Raw genomic sequence first — 21,790 nt, 5'->3', positions numbered from 1 at the left:
GGTAGCTAGTGAGGTGAGGGCCTTTTTAAGGCTTTATATTATTTTCTAATATATCCTCTCAGACAAGAGTTTTTTGGACCTGAAGCGTGGATTATTATATAGGTTCAATTTTTAGTTTACCTTATACTCATTTAATTTTACGAGTGAAAGGTGGAGAATCGAACTCGTCACTTAAACTCTAATATAAAAAATCACTTCAATAAAAAAAAAAAAAACAGGTATTAAGTGAGTACTTTTTGAAGAATTTATATTATTCTCTTGCACTTTAACTCTAAATGACACAATTTTACTTCAATTAAAATCACAAACACTTTTCCGAAAATACGACACAATCTCATCCTTTTCACTTGCAAAATAGGTCTCTTAGCTGTCTCACTGTCACTGAATATACTCAGAACACAAAGGAAGCATATCTATGAGCTGGTGAAGGAGATGCACTCTCTGTTTCAATGACCCATTAGCTGTTATTTTCACTGTGAAAATCTCTCTGTAAATTTGAGTCGCTGTCTATGTTCCAAGTTTGTACCTTTATTGTCCCCACTCCAAAAGTTAAAGAGAGATCGAGTGATTGAGGCACTGAGGGGACAGAGTGGTAACACCCCGCCATCTGTGGCTCCTATTTCACTCTCTATCTAACTCCAAATCCAATCATGCCTTCAGGTGCTAAGAAGAGAAAAGCTGTCAAGAAAAAGAAGGAAAAGGAAAGTAACATCAACCCATCAACCAATAACCCTCAAGGTACCTGACCCTATATGCTATATATATTATATATATATATATATATATATTTGGTTCAGAGCTTTATCAATGCATGTGCAATTAACTGGCAATTAATCATAGATGGGTCCTTTTCAATTAGATTATAGATTATATCTGTTTGTTTTTGTTTTTTTTTGTGGGGGGGTCTTTTTGGTCAATTTGGGTAGATGGGTATATATTCATTATTCTTCATTTGCAAGAATTTGATTGGGATTTTTTTGGGGAATATGCAGCTTTGGTTGATTGTATTTGGGGTAGTTGTGTACTTGGGTATATGTCATTTTGGTTGGTTTGCTTGAGAATAGTTTGATTGATTATATAACAAATGTTAGGAAATGATGACCTGAAGTCTCAAGATGAGAAAGGAAGTGATGGTGGTGAGGCTAGTTCACCTGCATATGATGACCATGATGATCATCGTCATCCATTCAATGATGGGAGTAAAGAATTGGAAGAGAGAGACCCATCAGCTGCTCAACCATATGCTTCTGATGCCAAGTCCATGGAAGAAGTTCCTAGTGATGTTAAGATTGACAATGTGTTTGGAGAAAAGGAGGATAGTGTTGTTATGATAGAGAGAGATTTGAAATCCGAGGAGAGTTCTGAGAGAAAAAATGTAGGATTGGAGCACATTGAGACTGCCAAGGAATCATGTTATGGGAATGGTACTTCAAATGGTGAATCCCTTACTGAGAAAAACTCGAAGGATGAGAATTACAATTCATTTGAAGAGGCAATTGCATGTCATGAGTTGGTTAAATCCATTGATTCTTCACCTTCCGAAATGACTTTGATTACTAAAAATGCACCAGTTGTGGAGACTGATGATTCAGCTGCTGAATCTTCTGTTAATTCAGTTAAGGCCGTGGCTTCTGTGTCTGAGGTAGAAAACAATGATACTGGAAGTGTATTACTAGAGAAGTCAGCAATCCCTCCTGTAGAAGTGACCAATCACACTATGAAGATAAATGAGGATAATGTATATCCCTTAACCGATGAGAATGCTACAACATCAAGTTTGGAGGAACCTAAGCGTAAGGAATATGATAGTAAAGTGTTAGCTTCATTGTCTGCTAGTCCTCCTTTCACTAAATTTACTAATGGAGGAGAAAACATTAAAGATTCTGATACTCCAGAATGCTCTGAAAATCAGGTTTTGCATTTTCTCATGTACACAAGTTTCACTCACACAATTATGGTTTGTGAATTTTTTTGTTAAAAAATCATTTTAAATCTATTTTTCTTTTCTGAATTGATATGCAGCATCATGCAGCATCAGCTCCACATATTGTGCAAAAGACCTCATGGTTGAGTTGCTGTGGATTGTTTGAAGTTCTGTCAGGTTCTAATAGATAATTTTCAGGTTCCAACATTGAAGTTATTTTATCTTGTAAAATCATATTTGCTAGAATTCCCTTCCAACTTAAAAGGTTGTACTTGCTGAAACACATATGCTCCCCTCCTGTGTGCTTGCTGGAATTGTTCTTGTTTGTTATTTGGTTTGTCTTGTCAGGTTCATGGTTCAAATAGTTCACAAAGATATATTATTTTTTTCATGCTTTTTAGCTCTTTAGACAGTCCTGCGTTGGTAGTGAGGTTTAATTCCATCCCACGGATAAACGACTGAAGATTTCCTAATAATTTTGCGCATGGATTGCATTCTAGAAAACTTCACAGCTTTATACCTGAGTAAAGATCAAAGAGCCTTTTAGAAAGAATCTGTTATGCATCTATGCCTCATGTTCTTTAAAGACTCTTAAATGCTTATCAAGATGATGCAGCTAGCTCTTCTCACCCTTAGTGCAATTTATGAAGTTTGCCGCGATCAATGCTTACAGCTCATTCCTAAGAAAGAAAAAATTTAAATAGAAAGGTACAAATAATGTTCTCCTTGATCACTTTTGTACATGACTTATTCCTACGTCATACAAAACCAATCATTCAAAATCACACCACTATCTGCTAATTCTCCATTGACGTTTGTAACTCTGTAGTCTTCATTGGAAATAGAGAAACTCCACTTATGTATGTATGTATGGGTGTCACGCGTAACGAATTGGTCCTAAAATAAAACTATCTATATTATGAACCCTTGAGATTTTTCGATAGAGTATTCTCTTCTTAATGATGCGTTGCATCAAATTTCGGGTATAACGAAAAATAGGCTGGGGTCTTTGCCCATCTTAATAACGCGTATCGGATTTCAGGTATAACGAAGAATGGGCTGGGATCTCTTCCCGGGATCACATCTTCACTCGGATTTGGTGATTGGAAATACATTAAAAAAATGAATGAATCAAAGAGGTAATAAAAAGAAAAATAAAAGAAAATAAATACTAGCACACAAATGCTTTCCGCCATGGCCAACAAAAAAAGATCGGGTCTTACAAAGTTTATCAATAATTTTTGAGTTCGTTCATACTATAGTTTGAAATAATCATTACAATGGAATCAAGCTGAAATCAAACCCAGACATCAGGTCTTCAAACTTGAATTGAGCTTTATCAAGCTTAATATTAAAAAAAATAAAAAAATAACTGTTTTAAATATACTATTTCGCATTATATATTTATAAACACTTCTTCACTACAAAAAATATAATGTTATTAAATTAACTTGAGACCCAAGCCTAATATTTTCAAATTTATCTTCATAAGATCATCATTATTAACCACGTAAAAGTAATTCAAAATGAGAATTTATGGCATCAAGAATAAGATGTTTTAAGTCAAAATGTATGTGTATAATAAGCATTTACTAAATAAAGGGAGTTGGCCAAACTTTCCATATAATCCCATGAGTGACCAACCCAAGCCAAGAACTTGACTTCCAACCATTGTAAAATCTGTAAAAGAAACTCATAGTAATCCTGAAAACCACATTGTGCCCCAAAGAAGATAACTGGGCAAGAAGAAAAAGGAATTAGTTTCTATGAAGAAACATGGAAAGACAAAACCTTACCCTGATGAAACTAAGTCACAAAATTTATTACACATAACACAATGATAATAGTTCTTGTTAGAAAGGGCCTTATTCCTCTATTTCTTCATAAATTTTCATTCTGGACAAACAGCTAGCTACGAAACCCTTTTCATTCAGAAGAAACTATCGACCAATCAAAATCTATTTTGCAGGTAATTACCAAAAATGTATGAAAACTAACGAAGGTTTCAATTCAGTTGCCCCCTTCTCTGCAGTATAACAAAGGCATGATCCACACATGAAAAAAAAGACACTGGCAATAATTATGACTGATAAACTTCAGGAAGCTGAAGACCAACACTAGCAGCAGATTTTCCAAGAGTCCTTTTAACTTCATCTGACCTATCCACAGCGATATTGTATGAGAAAAGCAAATCCTGCAAAATTGTCAACAATGATGAATGGTCAAAAAAGCCATATACAGATTAAATGTGTTGCAAAGTATAATTATTTACACATCACATCATCATAATACCTTGTGATGGTGTACACCGTTAAGCAGGTAAGTATAATCACGTGCAAGCTTTATTCTGTGTTGGAGAGCCACCGGATCGGAGACATTACGGTTCTTACGGAACTCGGAGGATACAAATTGTAAGAAATGTGTCTTGCTATCTTCTTTACCAATATGTTTCTTCACCGCCTTCACAAGATCCCGATACATCTTCGCCCCTTCTGATCTCATTTCTTTATTACATTGAAATTAAATTAAATTTTAGGAACCTTGTTACCAGAAAACAAAAAAAAATTAGGAAAATAGGAAACACAGAAACAAAAACCTCTCTGTTCTGATTTGATGAGAGCAGCTCCAGAATCCTTCGAGGCTGAGGCTGAGGCTGAGGCTGAAATGAAAGCGTTCACGTTTACGTTTGCGTCACAAAAGAAAGTGTCGAGTTAGGGTTTTGGGTTATCTGGATCGTCCTGCTTGAGTGAGTAGGTTGAGACTTTTCGGTGGATGCGATGCGTTCAAGTTCCATGCTCCACTAATGGTGAAGAAGAAAATATTAGGTTTTATTTTTATTTTTATTTTGGTAAACGGTTTAAAATTAATTATATGATAAAATAGATCATGTAAATATATTAGTTTATGTTTAAATATGGAAAAAAAATGTTTATCTTTTTTAAATGACACAACTTATATCATTTTACTCTCACAAAGATATGGGACCCACACCTTTATATGGTTTTTGTCCATTTTCTCTCTTCCTTTATTTATTTATTTCTCTCACTTAAAATGACACAACTTTTCGTCCTTTAAAATTATACACATTTTTCTCTTAAATATGTGAACAAAATTACTCGTTCAGATTTCGAGATAAGCAGATCTATTAAAAAATTTGATAGGAATTTGGATTAGTCAGATGCCAATGGTTTATAAAAATAATGTTAAACAAAACGTTTTAGATTGGGAAATTCTGATAATGTGAATTATACACATGTATTCAAATTATTCTACACATGTATTCAAATTTAATCCAATAAAGTAAATGAAATACTGTAATCAAATACTATATATAATGGGGTTTACTTCTTAATTTTAATTCAATAAATCAATTTTGAAATGGATAAGGGAAAATAATTATTCAAATAAAGTAGGGGTTTATGTCCGTCATATTATAGGATTGATTTTGAGGTTCTTGCAGATACGTGGAACCCACTATTTTAAGGAGAGAAAAAAAAGTGTAACATGTCTTTTAATGGATCAGTACTAGTAAAATGGAGTTTTATCTTTCATGCAACATAATAATTGCATTTCCCATAAAAATATTCAGAAATAAAGGGCTGAGGTTATCCGATTATTCTATATTTTCTCTCGTATCCTTTTATTGAGAAATAGTTTTTTTATTATTATTAAAAAAAATTGGATCATTGGCCATCATAAAGCAATTTCCCAAATTTAAAATATATTTGTTAGGGAAAATACAGCGTCAAATACAGAAAATCGTATCTAGCACTATTAGTAATTCTCATTCATACAATGTGGTTGACCGGTATATCCACATCTTCAATTCCAAATTTAGAGGAATATCATATACCAACATATATGTCTATCTTTTTTTCTTTTTCTTTTTTGGGCTTTTGTTCTTTCATTCCCTCTTCTACATGAGTAATTCTGAATCACTATCTCATCTCATCACTAAATATTATTTATTGTATTATTCTCTAACCTCCACTACACAAACTTTATCCAACGAACATGTGTTTAAGGAACTATATATACTACAAGAGAGCTCATAAGAGTTGGGGATGGATGAGGTGACAGTAACCCAGTCTTTGTCAACCTTCTCAACAAAGGAATTTGCCTTTGGGATTGCATCAAATTGGAGTTTGTTGGTCTGCTTCGTTAACTTCTTCACAAAGTCCATCGAAAATATAATGTCAAAATTTTTATCTGAATCAGCTATTGTAGGTGAAATTTGTATTCCAATTTTGGCTTCCTGGGAATGAACCAACCCAAGTAGCAATGAGTTTCCACCAGCAATTCTTTCACTTGGGCAGCATAACTGCAAGAATGTACAACTCAAACGAATCAGGGAAAGGATATACCATTATTTGAAAGAAATGTCATGTCATAAGCGTTTCAGAAAGTACAAGTGCGTGTGCAAATCCAATGAAAAATAAATACATAATCTAATGAATCACCGAGAATACAGAACAAATTGCTAAATGTTTTAATTGAATTCAGTATATCAGCACAGTATTCCAGATTCATTCCACCTAATAGCATCTAGGCCTACCACCAAACAAACAACGATACAATCTGTAGAGCCTCAATTGTTCCTATTTTGAAAATCTCAACGGAAGCATGATTAGGCTGGCACAGAGAGCTAGCAAATAAAGACAAATGGAACACCTTTGAACAAAATCACAACCTCACCACCTGAGAAAGTTAAGATATAAATTTATCCATCTTTTTTTCTGGAGAAGATTCATATATCGTATAACAAACTTGCTTTAGATCATCGTAGACTGATTTACAATGTGCTATTACAATCACTCTGCACCTGCAGACATTTGCTTATATTACAATTATTAAAACACTGGGTCCTGAATAATTTTTGTGTTTAATGTTTTTCATTTTGTAGAAGATAAAATTATTTCACACACACATAAAAGTGTGTGAGATCCATATGGAGTCATGTGAGAAAAAGAGAGAGAAAGAGAAAACATGAGCCCCACATACTTTCATGTGTTCGTACGAGATAATTTTTATCTCCTACAACATGAGATAGTTTTTTTGCATAAAAGAAAATTTGACCTTAACCATCATAAATGTACACCAAAGGCTACACCGCTATCAGAACAAAGACGGAGGAAAAATCAGAGAATCAATAAGGCCTCCTATCAATGAGAATCTAAACTCTAAACTTCATTCAGCAATTTGGCTTTAGGCAAGAAGCCCCCCGACACTTCAACAATGAGTTAATCAGTAGAAGTAGATGCATCAGTTCAGCAACTAGAAAACCAAACAAAAAATTCATTGCCCTGCCTTGCTTATACAGTTATGTGTTACAACTTAACAAGTAAATAATATAATCGGTATCAATCTCAATGTATGCATAGTGAAAAGAAAAAAATAATCTAAACATCTCAATGTATGTAAAGTGAAAAGGAAAAAATAGTCTAACCTCAACGTACTCAACACCCATGTTCATAAGATTATCTGCAATGCTATCTCTTGAAAACAAGCTAATAAATCCCCCAGATCCAATAGGAGATTGGAGTATTTCCCAAGGTGACTTCATTAAAATCTTATACTTGCTCTGTCCCTCCACTAAACTGCTAACAACTGGCAGCTTCTCTTCCTCCAAAAACCATACCTGCAAGAGGGTTAAAATATGGAATCACACAAGAAGGCAGTTATATAAGCACAAGAAGAACTTGGCACTAGAATTCCATTTTAAAATATTAAAGGCAAGTATTAATTTATGTACAAATTGACCGTTGATGTTTGCAGATGGACCACCACTTTGCTTCTCCAGTGTAACATAGTATTGTTTATGGTACACATAATCATATCTTTAAGGGACAATAATATAAGAAGTTAAAGGTTACCGTAAAATTGAAATTTTCAGTTTCCAAGAAATGACCAAACAATATTCCAAGAAAACAATGCTTTACACTCATAATCTAATCTTGACAATGAGACGAGACAAAACATTGTTCGATCAAGAAGTAAAGGTAAAGAAGAATTTTAAGATGAAAGGTATTGCGGAAACTCAAGTTATATCATATGAACCTTTTCTTTTAACCAAAAAATCTGAACCTTGAGAATATGTAAATTGGGGAACAATAAATACAAAATACAAAAGGAGATCTTTGTCATGATCTGAACCTTGTCAGAGTCAAATGCAAAGTGATTGTTGTTTGTAAACAACTTTCTTAAAGATTGAATTTGTTGGGCTGAGGAAACCAGGATTAAAGGCATCAACACGCGATCTTTGACCTGCAAAAAGGGTAAATTCTTAGATGATGAAAAGTAATTTAGTATATCTTAGTATGATCACTTCAAAAGGCTTTTAGTCAGATAATACCTCACAAATCAGCTTTACTTATATCATCTTTTTTTTATATAGTATGATTAATAACAAATATTTGTTATTAATCATAAGATAGTACATGATACATTCTCCTCAAAACAATGGAAATGAAATGAACAAGTAGAACAGAACATTAAGATGATAGTTTTGCTGATCTCTTTGAATATTTTTTTGAAGAGATTATTGTTCTGTTGAAATTAAATTAGTATAAGATCCATCTGATGGAACAATTAGATTTTCACAACAATGAATCTTTATCAGAAGGATCTTTACCAAAAGTAAATAAACCACAAATTTACAACCTTTACAAAATTTTCATGATCATGGAGTAACTTTTGAAGCATGTCAAGTGCCAAAGTGCCAGTTGCTTCGTTTTCCACATTGTCAGAGTCACAAATGCAACCCTGGTTCTCGTTTTCATTCAAGAACAAGACAATAGCCATTTTCCCCTCAGACATGAGCTTAAGTCCCTTCTCTTGCATATTGATATCTCTGACCAACTTGTCTTCACTTCCATTTAAGAATGATTTCGCTGATATTTGCATAGTACTTATAAGCTTTGCTTCTAAGGCACTGACCAACTCAGCTTCATTCCATCTGATTTAAAGAAGTTAAAACACAAATGAAAATTTCAACCAACAAATGAAACCTGGGATAAAAGGAACTTTTTCTTTGTCAAGAAAAAAGTGCTTGGTGACACAAAGGTCAATGATGTTAACATATAGTTCAGAAAAAGTGAATAATTAAACTAAAAGATGCTAATATTACTATGATTTTAATTTAGGGATGAGTGAGATGTCCAAAACCTAGTATTTCAACCATCCTCTTACATGAGGTCATATTTACACTAAAAAATTAATTTCTCTTTTCTTTTCGAGGGGGTGGAGGATGAGGGTATCAGAACTTAAAATAACACTGGTTTACATTAGAGGGAAAGTTTGAGTGGCATCTATGGGGGGGAAGTTGGAAAAATCACGCCTAAGATGGTTTGGACATGTGACAAGAAGATCAATAGAGCCTCCAGTTAGAAGAGTTGATCAGATGTAGAATAACTGAAAAATTAGATGTAGGTGTAGACCAAAAAAGGCTCTAAATGAAACCATTACAAAGGATGTAATCTAAAATTAAATGGCCTCGATAAAGAATTGGTTTTGGACAAAACATAGTGGCATCGTTTGATTCATGGAGCCAACTGCCAACCTCACTTAGTGGGACAAGGCTTTGGTTGTTGTTGTTGTTATATTAACTTGCCTCTTGGCTGGCTGATCAAGACTTTGTAAAGCCTCCTGAAGCAATTTGGAGTTTACAGCAACAATCTGATCACTAAGCAAGCTCCTTTGTTCTTTCTCTCCATATTGAAATCCATGAAATATATGCTGTTGCTCCATTTCACAGAGTTTCTTTTTCGCTGCTATGAGACGCTTTTGGAACTTTCTCCTTTCTTTCCATTCCTGAATTATCCATAAATAATAAAGCATTTGTATCAATTATCCATGGTAAAAATCACCCGGTAAAATATAGATGTCACAACAGAGAAACTAGTCCATAAAAGGCAATTTAGTGTCCAAATAATTCAAGTACAACCATTGGAAGGTATAGCAGAATGCCACATTATGAAAGTCTAATTCCACTTGGGTTAGCAATAATGTCTAATGATATATGATTGTGTTTTTTTTTTTTTTGGTGGGGAGTGGGGGGGAGGGGGAGGATAAAATTGTGCTTTACTGTATAAGCAAAACAATCAACGTAAACATATACAGTTAAAAACCAATGTTAAATCACAAAAACCCCATCCACCCTCAATTCGCCTTTATAAGGTAGAGAGTAGAGACTGAAAAAGGTTAGCATCAGTAATAAGCACAAAACTTCAAAGATATTCAGTTACAATAAAATTTCCTAGAAGTAACAAATTAGTGTTGAAGTATCAAGAGAGTATGGCTCACAAGTTGGCGCCTTTCTTTTTTGGACCTCTCATCAAATCGTAAGTTTAATTCCAGGAGTCCCTTGGGCGGTGTAATATGCATTTCTTTTCTTTTCATATCAACATCTGGAACAATTGCTTCAACAAAAGGTACCAAAACAAGCTGACCAGATGTTTCAGTTTCTGCTGATCTTGGCTTGCCACTTTTATCAAGCATATCAAAAGATGAATCAGGCAAAATTTGTAGTAGGTCATTGGCTCCACTGTTGAAAACATTAATAACAGTTCCCACAAATTTTCCATTTTCCTGATAGGAAGTGGAATGGTCAACACCTTCAAATATTGCATTTAAGGATTAAAACTAGCAATAAGGGGACAAAATACTAAAGCAGAAAAATTAAAGCCATACAAATCTATAAAACATTATCTTTGGGTTATTGATAATACCCTCTTTTCATTTTTTATTACAATATTAGCACTTAGCATTTCATCTGCTGAATCCTTGGAACAAAGGGACAGCTTACAGTCAGATATGTATCTAGAAAAGAGCTACGTAGAAAAAGATTAATCCTGCTCCATGAAAGGGCACAAAGTCTAATTAATATGGCAAAACATACATTAAAAATATAATAGAAAAACAGCTGATGAAGAAAAGACAGATAAACTTGTTTTATTTAAAGGTGACACTTAAGCAAAAATTCAAATAATGAATAAGAAGGAGGGGAGAAAGTGAGTTGTTTTTAAATTTTTTGTATATACAATTTTTTTGATTATAACGAACCTTCATAAAAACTCTCATCCCAATTAGATCACGTGTGTAAAATTCACCCTCCTCTAATTCTGGCCTGTCTTCTTCCGTCACAAGCAAGGTAGCACCAACAAGCATCTTAGCCTGCATGATGTATTGATTAATTAGTCATGACTAAAAAGCATGCATATCATATGATGAAACAGGCCATGGCAATACAGGAAACATGAAGCTTCAAGTCACAACTAGGAGTGTTAGATCCCATTTGAGGGGCAGCAAAGGCAGGTCGCAATTATTTTGATAAAAGTGTAACATGTGTGTTTGGCATTGCTGCATCAAGCTGACTTCGAAATATATTTAATCAAAAGGTAAATTTATTAAGATGCTTCCTCTTTCTTGAATTAATGTAAACTGACCAACCAGTAAAAGACGCATACTTTACTCATCAAAGTGCAATTCATAAATGAATTTTCCATGTTATATGGCAACAACATAAAACATTGTGCCAAGGCTCCCCTTCAAGGATGTGACTAAAATGTGCTGCTAAATTTAGAAGAACAAAATCTAATAACATTAACATAGGGCAGGGTATGAAACATGAACATGAACATGAACTATCGAATTGAAGAGTATAGAGAATGGAGATGCGAAAGGTAAAAAATGGAGGTCAGTGAAATACCTGCTCCACTGTGTCAATTCCTCTGAATTTGAGTAACCAAATCTTCTGTCCAGGGTGACCTCTACCTTCCTCCAGCTCAACTTGTTGAATGGTTTCTCCACCCAAAACCTTATGCCTCAACCATCTTCTCCCAGGCTAGTCAATCATTATAACCCTTCAAGGTTAGTCAATTCAATATCCACAAAAGACAAATATGAAAGAAAATAAGAAATTAAAAAAAGAAAAAAAGAAAACAGCAATTTTACTGTGGAAAATCGAAGTTGAGGAAAATCACTGATTGATTTGACACGAATCTCGCCTTGAAGACCATGAACACTGGATATGTAGCCGATTTCAACAAATCCTATTTCATTATTGGTGGGGTCAACAACAACAACATCCTCTTGGGTAGCGGTTGCGGTAGCTGTAACTGTAGCAACAAAGCATAAGTTAATTGAATGAGAAAAAAAAAGGGGGTGAACATAATATGAATATGAAAGCATAGTATTAGTACCAGTGAGGTGGGTGTGAGAATGCAAAGGTAAGCGTTTAGTTGGAGTTAGAAGACAACGTTTCACAGTGAAATTGTAATTGAAACGAGATAGAGACAGAGGAATCAGAGCCTGAAATGGCCGTTGAGAGGTTGGGAGAGTCGTGGGCAGAGCCTGTATCTGCATCTTCTGCTGCTTGCTTCACTTCCCAACCATAAGAACACACATAAATATCACGCTCCAAACTCCGAACCAACACCACATTTTTTTTTGTTTTAGTCTCACGCTTTTACAAGATAATTTTATTACACTTCAAAAACCTTGACGCGACACTCTCCGACACTCCGACACTCTCCGACACTTCAACACGCATTATAGAAATTAAAAAAAAAGGTTCAAAGGTTGCGCTATGTTGAGTTTTTAGTTTCAACTATTAAATTTGTTGGATTTCGATTACTATTTTATTGAGTTTAATATAAATATTTGGAATATATTATGTTTCTTTGCAAAATTGATGAATATTATAAGTTTAGTTTCATTTTTTTGTTAAATTATTGAATATTAAATATAATATACACTACATAAATTAAAAATATTATTTAATATGAAAACGTGTCCTAACGTGTCGAAATCTAACAATTTTTAAAATTAACGTGTCGGAGTGTCGTATCGTATCGTGTCACGTGTCTGTATCGGTGCTACATAGATTTTATCTACTGTTGTGTTGCTCATATATTTTTTTTCTCTCATAATTTCATAAAATATTTTATTTGGTTGTGGGGCAGTTCATAGATTTATAGGGATATATTTTTATCATGTTGATTGAGATAATTGACAAATTGTTTCATGCAACACACAAAAAAATGAGTATAACTCACTTCTTTTACTCTCTTCTTCTTAGTGGGTTCCACTCACTTTTTTTGTATGTTGCATGAGATAATTTGTCTCATGCAACATGAGAAAAATATTTCCCATTTTTATTGGTGCTTAAGAAATAATTTTATTTTTATAATATAAAAAAAAATTATTACCATATTTATTTTTTGGGCTTTCAACTTCTCTTTTTATAATAAAAGTTTAGAATTTTTGGCTAAGAAAAAAGGTGAGGTCCACCTTATAAAAAAAATATACGATGCAAAAATTGAAATTAGAGCGGCACCAGAAAACACTTAATGTCAAAGAAGAAATGTTTTTCACTTATTTATATATTTTTTAATGGAAAAAATATTTCTGCAGTTAATACAGATAAGTTATTGCATTTACTCTCAAAACGATGTTGTTTTGATATTAAAATCTTAAAAAATTATAAATATAAAGACTATTATAACCTTGAAATAAATTAAAATTACAAAAACACCGTGAGTTAATTCTGTGATCCTAACTCGAGTTAACCAAAATATCCCGTAACTTCGTAATTCTAATTTTCAGAAATTCACGATGATGTTGGTTTTCTAGGTTAAAACCAACTATAATGTCTTAAAATCAAAGTCCACGTGCATTATTGTTACTATGAGAACTGCTTTTGACACTTACGTAGCAATTCAAACAACATTGTACTGGTGGGTTAGTCCAATATGTTATTAATTTATGGGAAAAACTACTCTTATGTTACATGAGAGTAGTTTTATCTCCAATAAACCTATCGAAAATCGTGATATTTTTTTTCTTTATTTTTTAAATGGCGAGCCCCATCACATGTGGTCTAGGGGTGTTCATCAACCGATCCAAACCGATTCAAACCGCGATGATCGAACCGAAAAACCGATAACCGAATAAACCAAAAACCGAAAAACCGAAAACCGATTAAAAACCGCAAATTTTAATTGGATTGGATCGGTTTTTGGATGGGTTGATGAAAACCAATTCAATCCAAACCGATCCAATATATTAATTTTCCTCTACCTACTTGGGTATTTCCCTCATCATGGCCTAAAAATTTCTAGACCCAAGACCCGTTAACCCACAACTAAACCCAAGAAAAATTGTAGAGCTTCGTATCTCATTGCCAAAATTTAAAAAATTATATTATAGTTTACTAATGCTTTTGTATTTCAAAAAAAAAAGTTACAAAGCCAATATATATAAAAGATGTTATTTGCACAATAATCATGAAATAAATTTTAAGATTTTTAAAAAACCGAAAACCGATCCAATCCAAACCGAAAAAATTGGATCGGATCGGATTTGAAAAAAAATCAAAACTGAATAGATGATTATTTGATCAAACCGAAGGGATTGGATCAGATGATTTTTGCTTCCAAAATCGATCCAATCCATACCGGGAACTATGTGAGTCTATAACATGAGAGATCTTCTCTCATACAACATGAGATTAAATACACCATTAGTTTATTACTCTAACATGTAAATCATAACTTACCGTGAGACATAGTCATTAGTCTACACATACTAATTTTTATGTATTACCATTATCCCAATTCATAATAATACTTAACTAGGGACATTTAAGAATAGTGTTCCGAGGTTAACTAAGAGGATATCATGATCAAGACGTGCATTTCATATCCCCTGACATTGAACTTATTATCCTAAAGACTTTGTTATGACCACTAAGTATGTGGATTAATTGTCATGTGTTATTTTAACTTAATTAGTGGTCTAAAGTTTGAGTTCAAATCCGAGTCTTGACTCAACTCGACTATTTGAGTAATTGATTAACAGGTGAAGAAGTACAAAAAAAAAAAAAGTTTGTTATGTTTATTTAATGGAAAAAGTATTTCTTCAGTCATCGGAGATAAAGTTATCTCCAGTGAGCTCAAAACGACATCGTTTTGAGATTATAAGATTAAAAAATTATAATGATAAAGATTAATATAATCCTGAAATATATTATAATTACAAAAATACCTTGATTTCCGCCCCAAAACGACGTCGTTTTAGGTTCACCGGAGATAATTTATCTCAATTGACTAGAGAAATCATTTACCTTTATTTAATTGAAGTAAATAACATAATGAAATGAAATACCACACATATATGGGCGTGCATATTATCCAATTGATTTGAATTATTTTAGGATTGAACCGAATCAATTAAAAAAAAAAACTGAACTTTTTAAAGAATTTTATAAACTGAACCATTTTTTGATTTTAAATGAGATTTGGAATTGGATATTCTTTGTCGCAGTGATATGGAAATCCATTATAACCAAACCTATTTTAAGGTTTAAATCTACGAAAAAACACTTCTTATATTGCATGAGAAATATTTTCTTATATTATATCGAAAAAAAAAAGAAATATTTTTTATGGTATGACCCTTCATTTGCTTGCAAAGATTTTTCATTTAATACGTGTGAAATTCACCAGTCATTACATGAGAAAACAATCAAAGCCCTCAAACACTTTTCCCTTTTATATTAATAAATAAACTTTAAATCACAAATTTCATTCACCGTCCATTTATTACAAAAAATTTCGTTTTCATCTCAATCATTGTTCATTGCAAGTATCTTCATTTAAAAATGCATATTTTTTGTTTTCATTTTTTTAAAAAAAATTAATTAAATAATAATAACTCGGTAAAAAATTTCTCTATTTTAAATTATTATTACTGAATTTAAATAAAAGAAAAGGGGAAAATAAATATACATCAAATTTCGGCCTCAAAATGATCACTTTTCTTTGTGAGGTTTGTATTTCAACAAAGATTGACGGATATAAGTGACGCGCCATTAAAATATCTGAAAGGAGCTACGTGAAACTATTTTTTTTTTCCTGAAATACATTTGATACGAACCTCGTTAACTTTAGAATATCTTTAAATTTTTTTATAAAAAAATTAGACATTTAAAGTTGTTTTAACTATCTTGACAAATTTTAGTGTAAGTATAAAGATTAATACATAGGAAGTATTTAAAATCTACTTACCGTCACATTATTGTTAAGAATAAAATTATTGCCGCTACCATGAAATGACACACATGTGTCCACCATTTACGCAGGGCCCTAAGAAATCTTTCGAAAAGAAGGCTTCCATTTGCTGAGATGTTCCTAAAGGATATTTCACTTTCAAGATTTTTCTTTTTTTAACCGCCAAATCATTCCCTTTTATTTGTGAAGTTATCATCTGAGTAATCAACTATTTGATTAATTTTTAATTTTTGCTAAGTCATAAAGTAGAAGTTTTGTTGAGCTAGTTTGATCTCTGAGTAATCAACTATTTAATTAATATATAATTTTTGCTAAGTCCAAATCATTCCCTTATCCCTATGTTAGTATACCATTTTTAGCTTGTTGAGACTATTTCCATTGTAAGAGTATAATTTGAATTTTCGTATTATCTACAGATTTCTTTATTTAATTTGAGGAGTTAACAAACTAATTCAACCAATTCCACTGTTCGTAATAATGATACTTTAAAATCATTTCTACCTTTGTTTTAACAAATATTACCTCACTTCAACAGCTCTCAAAAGCAATTCATATAGATGAGAAAAAATCATTTTTTTTCTTTTTTGCTTAATGATATGTATAATAATTTTAATGTAACCAAGCAGAAATAAGTTAGCTATTACAAATTAAACATTTCCTTTCCAATAAAACAGTATATATATATATATATATATATATATATATATATATATATATATATATATATGAATATAAAAAGGGCTTATCATTTCTCAAGCTGTTTGAGATAACTTTATCTTCGGCCACTAAATCATGACCGTACAAAGATGGGGATCAACGGTGATAAAAGAAGAAGAAAAAAAAAAGAAATCATAACCATTCAAAGGTGAATCAATAAATATAAGGAAATAAATAAACAAAATGACATAATTTTAGGCTAGCCGGAGATAAATATATTCCAAGCAACTTGAGAAATATTTTTCTCATATATATATATATATATATATATATATATATATAAAATAAAAAAACATAAGATACATTTTTTCATACAGCAACCGAAGATGTGAGATAATTAAGATAAAAACAAAATCTTCTTTCAGAAATATTATCTTGGTCTTTCATCATTAATTGTCTTCTTGCCACATCAACACCTTCACCTGACTTTTAGAGTGACCTAAGTTAGGGAGCCAACAACGAAGAGGACTCTACTTCCTGTACAATGCATACCCATATCAGAGCTTTAAATGCATAATGCCCCATTAAACATACAACATAATGGAAGAAAACGCAAAAGTTAATTCCGTTTGGAAAATGTACAGTCCACTGTAATCATATTCCGAGAGCATGTTTTACATTTAATTTAAAAGAAAAAACTTTAAAAATAAATCTAAAAATTGTTTGATGATTATATAAAAATTTTAGCTTAAAGACTCAAATTAAAAATAAGATGATACATTGTACAAAAAAAAATAAAAAAATAAAAAAAAATAAACTGATACAACTTAAAAAAAGCTCCTCGAACTTTTGGCTTTTAATTTTTTTTTCATTATAAGAAAAGCTCTTTTTATTATAAGAGTTTATGTAAAAATCTGTTTAAGCTTAAAAAAAAAAAGGCTCCGAAACAGGCACACCAAATGAGACCAAAACAAATCCTAAAGCAAAGAAACGTGCGGTAATACAAGTCAGAAGACAGTACAAAATTATTGTAGGCAGCAATACATGATCCACATTTCTCCAAAATAAAATTACGAAATCTATGACAAATCTATTTGATATAATTATACAGAAGTTTGAAACTAACCTTCGTGTTTTGGCTGTTGGAACAATCAATCCTCTTTTCTCCAGGCTTTTATATCGATCCTTTATAAGGGTGCAACAACCCTAAATATGTATCAGCAAAAATAGGAAACTTACTTGCATGTTTACAAAAATTGAGACACCAAAATAATCAAAATTTCAGCAAGAGAGATTAACAAGCCTACTTTTAGCTTGCGGATGGATCCAGTTATCTCTTCACTTAATAGAACTTGAACAGGAGCAGGCTCAAACCTGTTATGAGAACGGAATTGATAAACATTCATTTATCAAGAATCATAACTGTGGAATTTTGTTTGTAGGTTACTAGGCTCAAGTAACAAAAGCTCCATGAAAACCCAACTGGTAAATTTTTCAGTAGAAATGGCATAATAATAATTTGCTAATACATTAAAGTACAAACCCCACTCCCATAAGTATGCTACGGGAAGCAAATTAAGATATATACAAAGATTGCTTACTTGTGCTTTCCAAAACGTGGAGGGCGTGCCTTTAACATTTCTTGTTTAGCAACATGTCGCCTGAGATGTCTTCTCTTCTTTTCCTCATCTTCTTTCTCAATTTCCTGAATAATTTCTGGTATGCTGTATCCCAAAAAATGACAGATGCTTGAATATCATCTTTTATTGTAATTGGGCAGAAAGAGAGTGGTCATATTACCTATCAATTTCTTTGGAAAATTCCTCTAACTTCTTTGATTCCGCTTCTTTTCTCAGTTGATCTTTGCGTTTAGCTCTCTTATTCAACTCAACTCTAGTCACTCTCTTCATTCTAATAGGCCTGTCCCAATTATTCAAACAATATAAATACACCAGATGTTCAGAGATTATTGGGTTTAGAAAATAATACGCTACAAACTTATATTAATCATAAATGTACGAGTGTAGATATAATGCAGCCTGCAAAAGGAATCTATGCAAAAAATAATATCAAATTAAACATTTGCATTTTTTTTTAAAAGAACATCAGCAATGTGTTCTCTGTAAATCACAAAACATTTCATGCATGTAAGATGTTTAATTAAAATCACCATGAGAATAGGACAATAAGATTAAGAATTTGATAAAATACTTATTGCAGTGATCAACATGCATTAGAATGTCTAAATTCAAAGTAAAACACAAAAGCATAAGCAGGAGACGAAAAAAACAATAGGACAATATATTAATTGACTTGATGTGTATTGTATATTCTAAAAATAATACTAATAAATTGGGGTAAAATATCATAAAGTTAAGAAACAGTATTTAAACAAAGGCAGGATAATCAAACTTATGATTGCTTACCTTTTCTCTGATTCAGCATCCTCATTTTCACCCTCATTTTCAAGCTGACTTTCATCATCGTCACTCCCACCATCCACATCAAGAAAATACCTCTGCCAAAAAAGTAGGTTGTTCAAAAAACCAAGCCAGAGCCTCTAGCCATATAAATTTGCCAATCTAAAGCTTTATAAATGTGGCAAAATTTTCGTAGTTCAGTAATTACATAAATGAAGAGAATGAGACTCACATCTTCTTCAGCAATAGCTTCTCCAGGAACAGTTAATGGCACTGGTTCAGGGCCCAATTCATTTTTGTAAATTTTTTGCATTTCTACCGCAACAGCAGAAGCTAATGTATCCTGGTTTAAATAATTAAGTTTTTAAAATTCTTTATCAAGATTCATGATGAGACAAAAATTCCAAATACAAGAAGAACAAATCATTCTCAAGAAACTACCTGATGACTTTCAAATGAGGGATTGAATGAGCATCCTGGAGGATCAACCTCCACTGCTGGAATAAGAGAAGGCTTTGATACCTATCAAGCAGGCAGCCAACATATTATCAACTGAAACACTGAAAGTGCAGAAAAGATAAAATGAAATAAGAAATCCACTAATTTATAATGCTATAAAGTGTACCTTATTGACCTTCTTGTTGTCCTCATCTGCACGATAATATCAAAGAATCCCATGTTTAACATCCCATAATTATAACAAAAAAGAAAACCAATACTTCTAATCAATAAGCATACAAGGTACCTTTATCATCCCATAGATCAAACATGCCAGAAGCTAACATGGAATCATCCTGATATAGATCATGAGCGAGAAGAAATGTTACGAGAACAAATTTTTAATAAGGTTTGGGATGCAGAAGTTAAAAGAAGTAACTTCTCCATTCTGTTATTCAAATATGAATGCAGCTGAGCAAGTTATTCAAATATGAGCAACTCTACTACTACTTCAGTCTTGCTGCATTAATGGACAAGTTACTAACCTTATGATCATCTTGATTGGACTCTTTCATTTTAGAGACCACTTTACGGTTTTTAGAACACTTCTTCAGAGTAGAAGATGGCACTGGCATAACAAACCGGTTTTTCTGTAGCAGGCTATCACAATGGAGCACTTTTTCCCTGTGCTTTTCAATCTTCTTCTTCACAGCAAGATCTAGCCCCGTCAAATTATATATGTTCAATCACATCATCCAAGTAGGCAAATACAAATATATTCAACAATCAATAAGAATGCCAACCCATGCTAGCAGAAATTCTGGGAAATTTTTTTTCTAGCAATTCAGTATTTCTCATCGCAGCACCGATACCGACACGAGACATAGGATATGACACGGTACTCCGACACGTTAATTCTAAAAAATGTCAGATTTCGACACATTAGGACATGTTTTGATATTAAATAATATTTTAAATTTATGTTGCATATATTATATTTAATATTCAATAATTTAACAAAAAAATAAAACTAAACTTATAATACCCATTAATTTTACAAAGAAACATAAGATATCACAAATATTTATATTAAATTCAATAAAATGGTAATAGTAATTCAACGAATCTAATAGTTAAAACTAAAAATGTACACACCAAAAAAAAAAAAAAAAAAACTAAAAATGCAAGACAACTGCACCTTTGAATCTTTTTTTTAGTTTCTAAGTTTAAGTGTCGAGGAGTGTCAAAAAGTATCGAACACTACACGTCAGAATTTTTGAAGTGTACATTCTTCCTAGTTCACATACCAAAAAAATAAAAAGCATAAACATCAGAAACACAAAGTCTACGTTGGTTCCCATTACCCCTTAAACGCAAAACCAAAATAGAATCTAAATAATTAGTAAGGGGTAATTCATGACAAAATTTACATATCACTATCCACCCCAAAAGAAAAAAAAAATATTTAAGAAAAAGAGGAAGGAGATACCTTTGGATTTGTCTTCAAAAAAGAGGGAGTCGCTGGAAAGAGCATGGAGAGAGCCACCAGAGAGAGCGTCCTTTGTTGATTTCTCAAAGAAATCTTCGATGTCTTGGGTGCTGATGTTAGCCCTCCATGCCTTCTTACCCTTCCTTGACCCTTTCGCTTTCTTCCCCATTAAAACGATGCGAATGGCTGGAAGAGGAGGATGCAGCAGCAGCAGCTGAGCTTGAGTGAAAGAATAGTTGAGAATAAGAGATAGGGATGAAGGACGAAAACAAGTGCGAATGTAGCTCACAGATACAAAACCAAACGAGAGAAAGAGATGAACAAACCGAGTTAGGATGAATTTAACTCAGCACTTTGGGAACTGATTGCGATCAACAATAACAGAGGTGAAAATTAAATTTTAGTAATAATTGGATCGTCAATTAAATTTGTGATTTAGGGTTTCTTTGTTGATAATATTAGGGTTTAGATACGGGTGAGATTATATTTTATTTTTTATTTTTTTCTCTCTCTTGTTATTAAATCTTAACAATTAATTTTTATTAATATAATAGTTATAATTTATTAAAAATTAATAATTAATTAATAAATATGTTCCAATAATTTATAATTATTATATTGAAGGAAGTCAACGGTTAATATTTAATAATAAGAAATAATAAGAAAAAAAAGTAATAAGAATAACATCTACCTTAAATATGATTGTATAGGTTTAAAACTTACAAAAAAATCCAATTTTCATTTAAAATTAAAAAGTTGATCCGCTTACTAGGGGTTTAGTGTTTGTAGATAT

The 21,790-nt window shown here is 32.3% G+C and overlaps 4 protein-coding genes across 4 annotated transcripts; 1 reads left to right on the top strand and 3 right to left on the bottom strand.

The window, feature by feature from the left end:
* Positions 1-396: 396 nt before the first annotated feature.
* On the top strand, positions 397-2,280 carry LOC133306302 (uncharacterized). The gene is made up of 3 exons (XM_061506606.1): positions 397-738; positions 1,092-1,912; positions 2,023-2,280. Exons 1-3 carry the CDS (start codon positions 651-653, stop codon positions 2,113-2,115), a joined length of 1,002 nt encoding a protein of 333 aa, XP_061362590.1. The 5' UTR covers positions 397-650; the 3' UTR covers positions 2,116-2,280.
* Positions 2,281-3,597: 1,317 nt separating this feature from the next.
* LOC133306304 (uncharacterized) lies at positions 3,598-4,736 on the bottom strand. The gene is made up of 3 exons (XM_061506609.1): positions 4,521-4,736; positions 4,217-4,428; positions 3,598-4,118 (listed from the first exon to the last, which is right to left on the bottom strand). Exons 2-3 carry the CDS (start codon positions 4,424-4,426, stop codon positions 4,005-4,007), a joined length of 324 nt encoding a protein of 107 aa, XP_061362593.1. The 5' UTR covers positions 4,427-4,428; positions 4,521-4,736; the 3' UTR covers positions 3,598-4,004.
* Positions 4,737-5,656: 920 nt separating this feature from the next.
* On the bottom strand, positions 5,657-12,351 carry LOC133306282 (uncharacterized). Its single transcript, XM_061506579.1, has 10 exons — positions 12,124-12,351; positions 11,876-12,039; positions 11,631-11,765; positions 10,985-11,095; positions 10,226-10,510; positions 9,534-9,733; positions 8,585-8,879; positions 8,078-8,188; positions 7,371-7,562; positions 5,657-6,245 (listed from the first exon to the last, which is right to left on the bottom strand). The coding sequence occupies exons 1-10, from the start codon at positions 12,284-12,286 to the stop codon at positions 5,898-5,900; spliced, it is 2,004 nt and encodes a 667-aa protein (XP_061362563.1). The 5' UTR covers positions 12,287-12,351; the 3' UTR covers positions 5,657-5,897.
* Positions 12,352-16,999: 4,648 nt separating this feature from the next.
* Positions 17,000-21,411, bottom strand: LOC133306294 (ribosome biogenesis protein NOP53-like). The gene is made up of 12 exons (XM_061506593.1): positions 20,998-21,411; positions 20,054-20,226; positions 19,816-19,864; positions 19,696-19,721; positions 19,512-19,592; positions 19,303-19,413; positions 19,077-19,168; positions 18,451-18,570; positions 18,252-18,374; positions 17,958-18,024; positions 17,777-17,856; positions 17,000-17,187 (listed from the first exon to the last, which is right to left on the bottom strand). The coding sequence occupies exons 1-12, from the start codon at positions 21,164-21,166 to the stop codon at positions 17,181-17,183; spliced, it is 1,098 nt and encodes a 365-aa protein (XP_061362577.1). The 5' UTR covers positions 21,167-21,411; the 3' UTR covers positions 17,000-17,180.
* Positions 21,412-21,790: the final 379 nt, after the last annotated feature.

The sequence above is a fragment of the Gastrolobium bilobum genome, unplaced genomic scaffold (genome assembly GCF_033153095.1).
Source record: "Gastrolobium bilobum isolate Gb01-03AN ecotype WA unplaced genomic scaffold, APGP_CSIRO_Gbil_v1 utg168, whole genome shotgun sequence".
Taxonomy (NCBI): domain Eukaryota; kingdom Viridiplantae; phylum Streptophyta; class Magnoliopsida; order Fabales; family Fabaceae; genus Gastrolobium; species Gastrolobium bilobum.
This window is presented reverse-complemented; position numbering and strand designations above follow the sequence as displayed.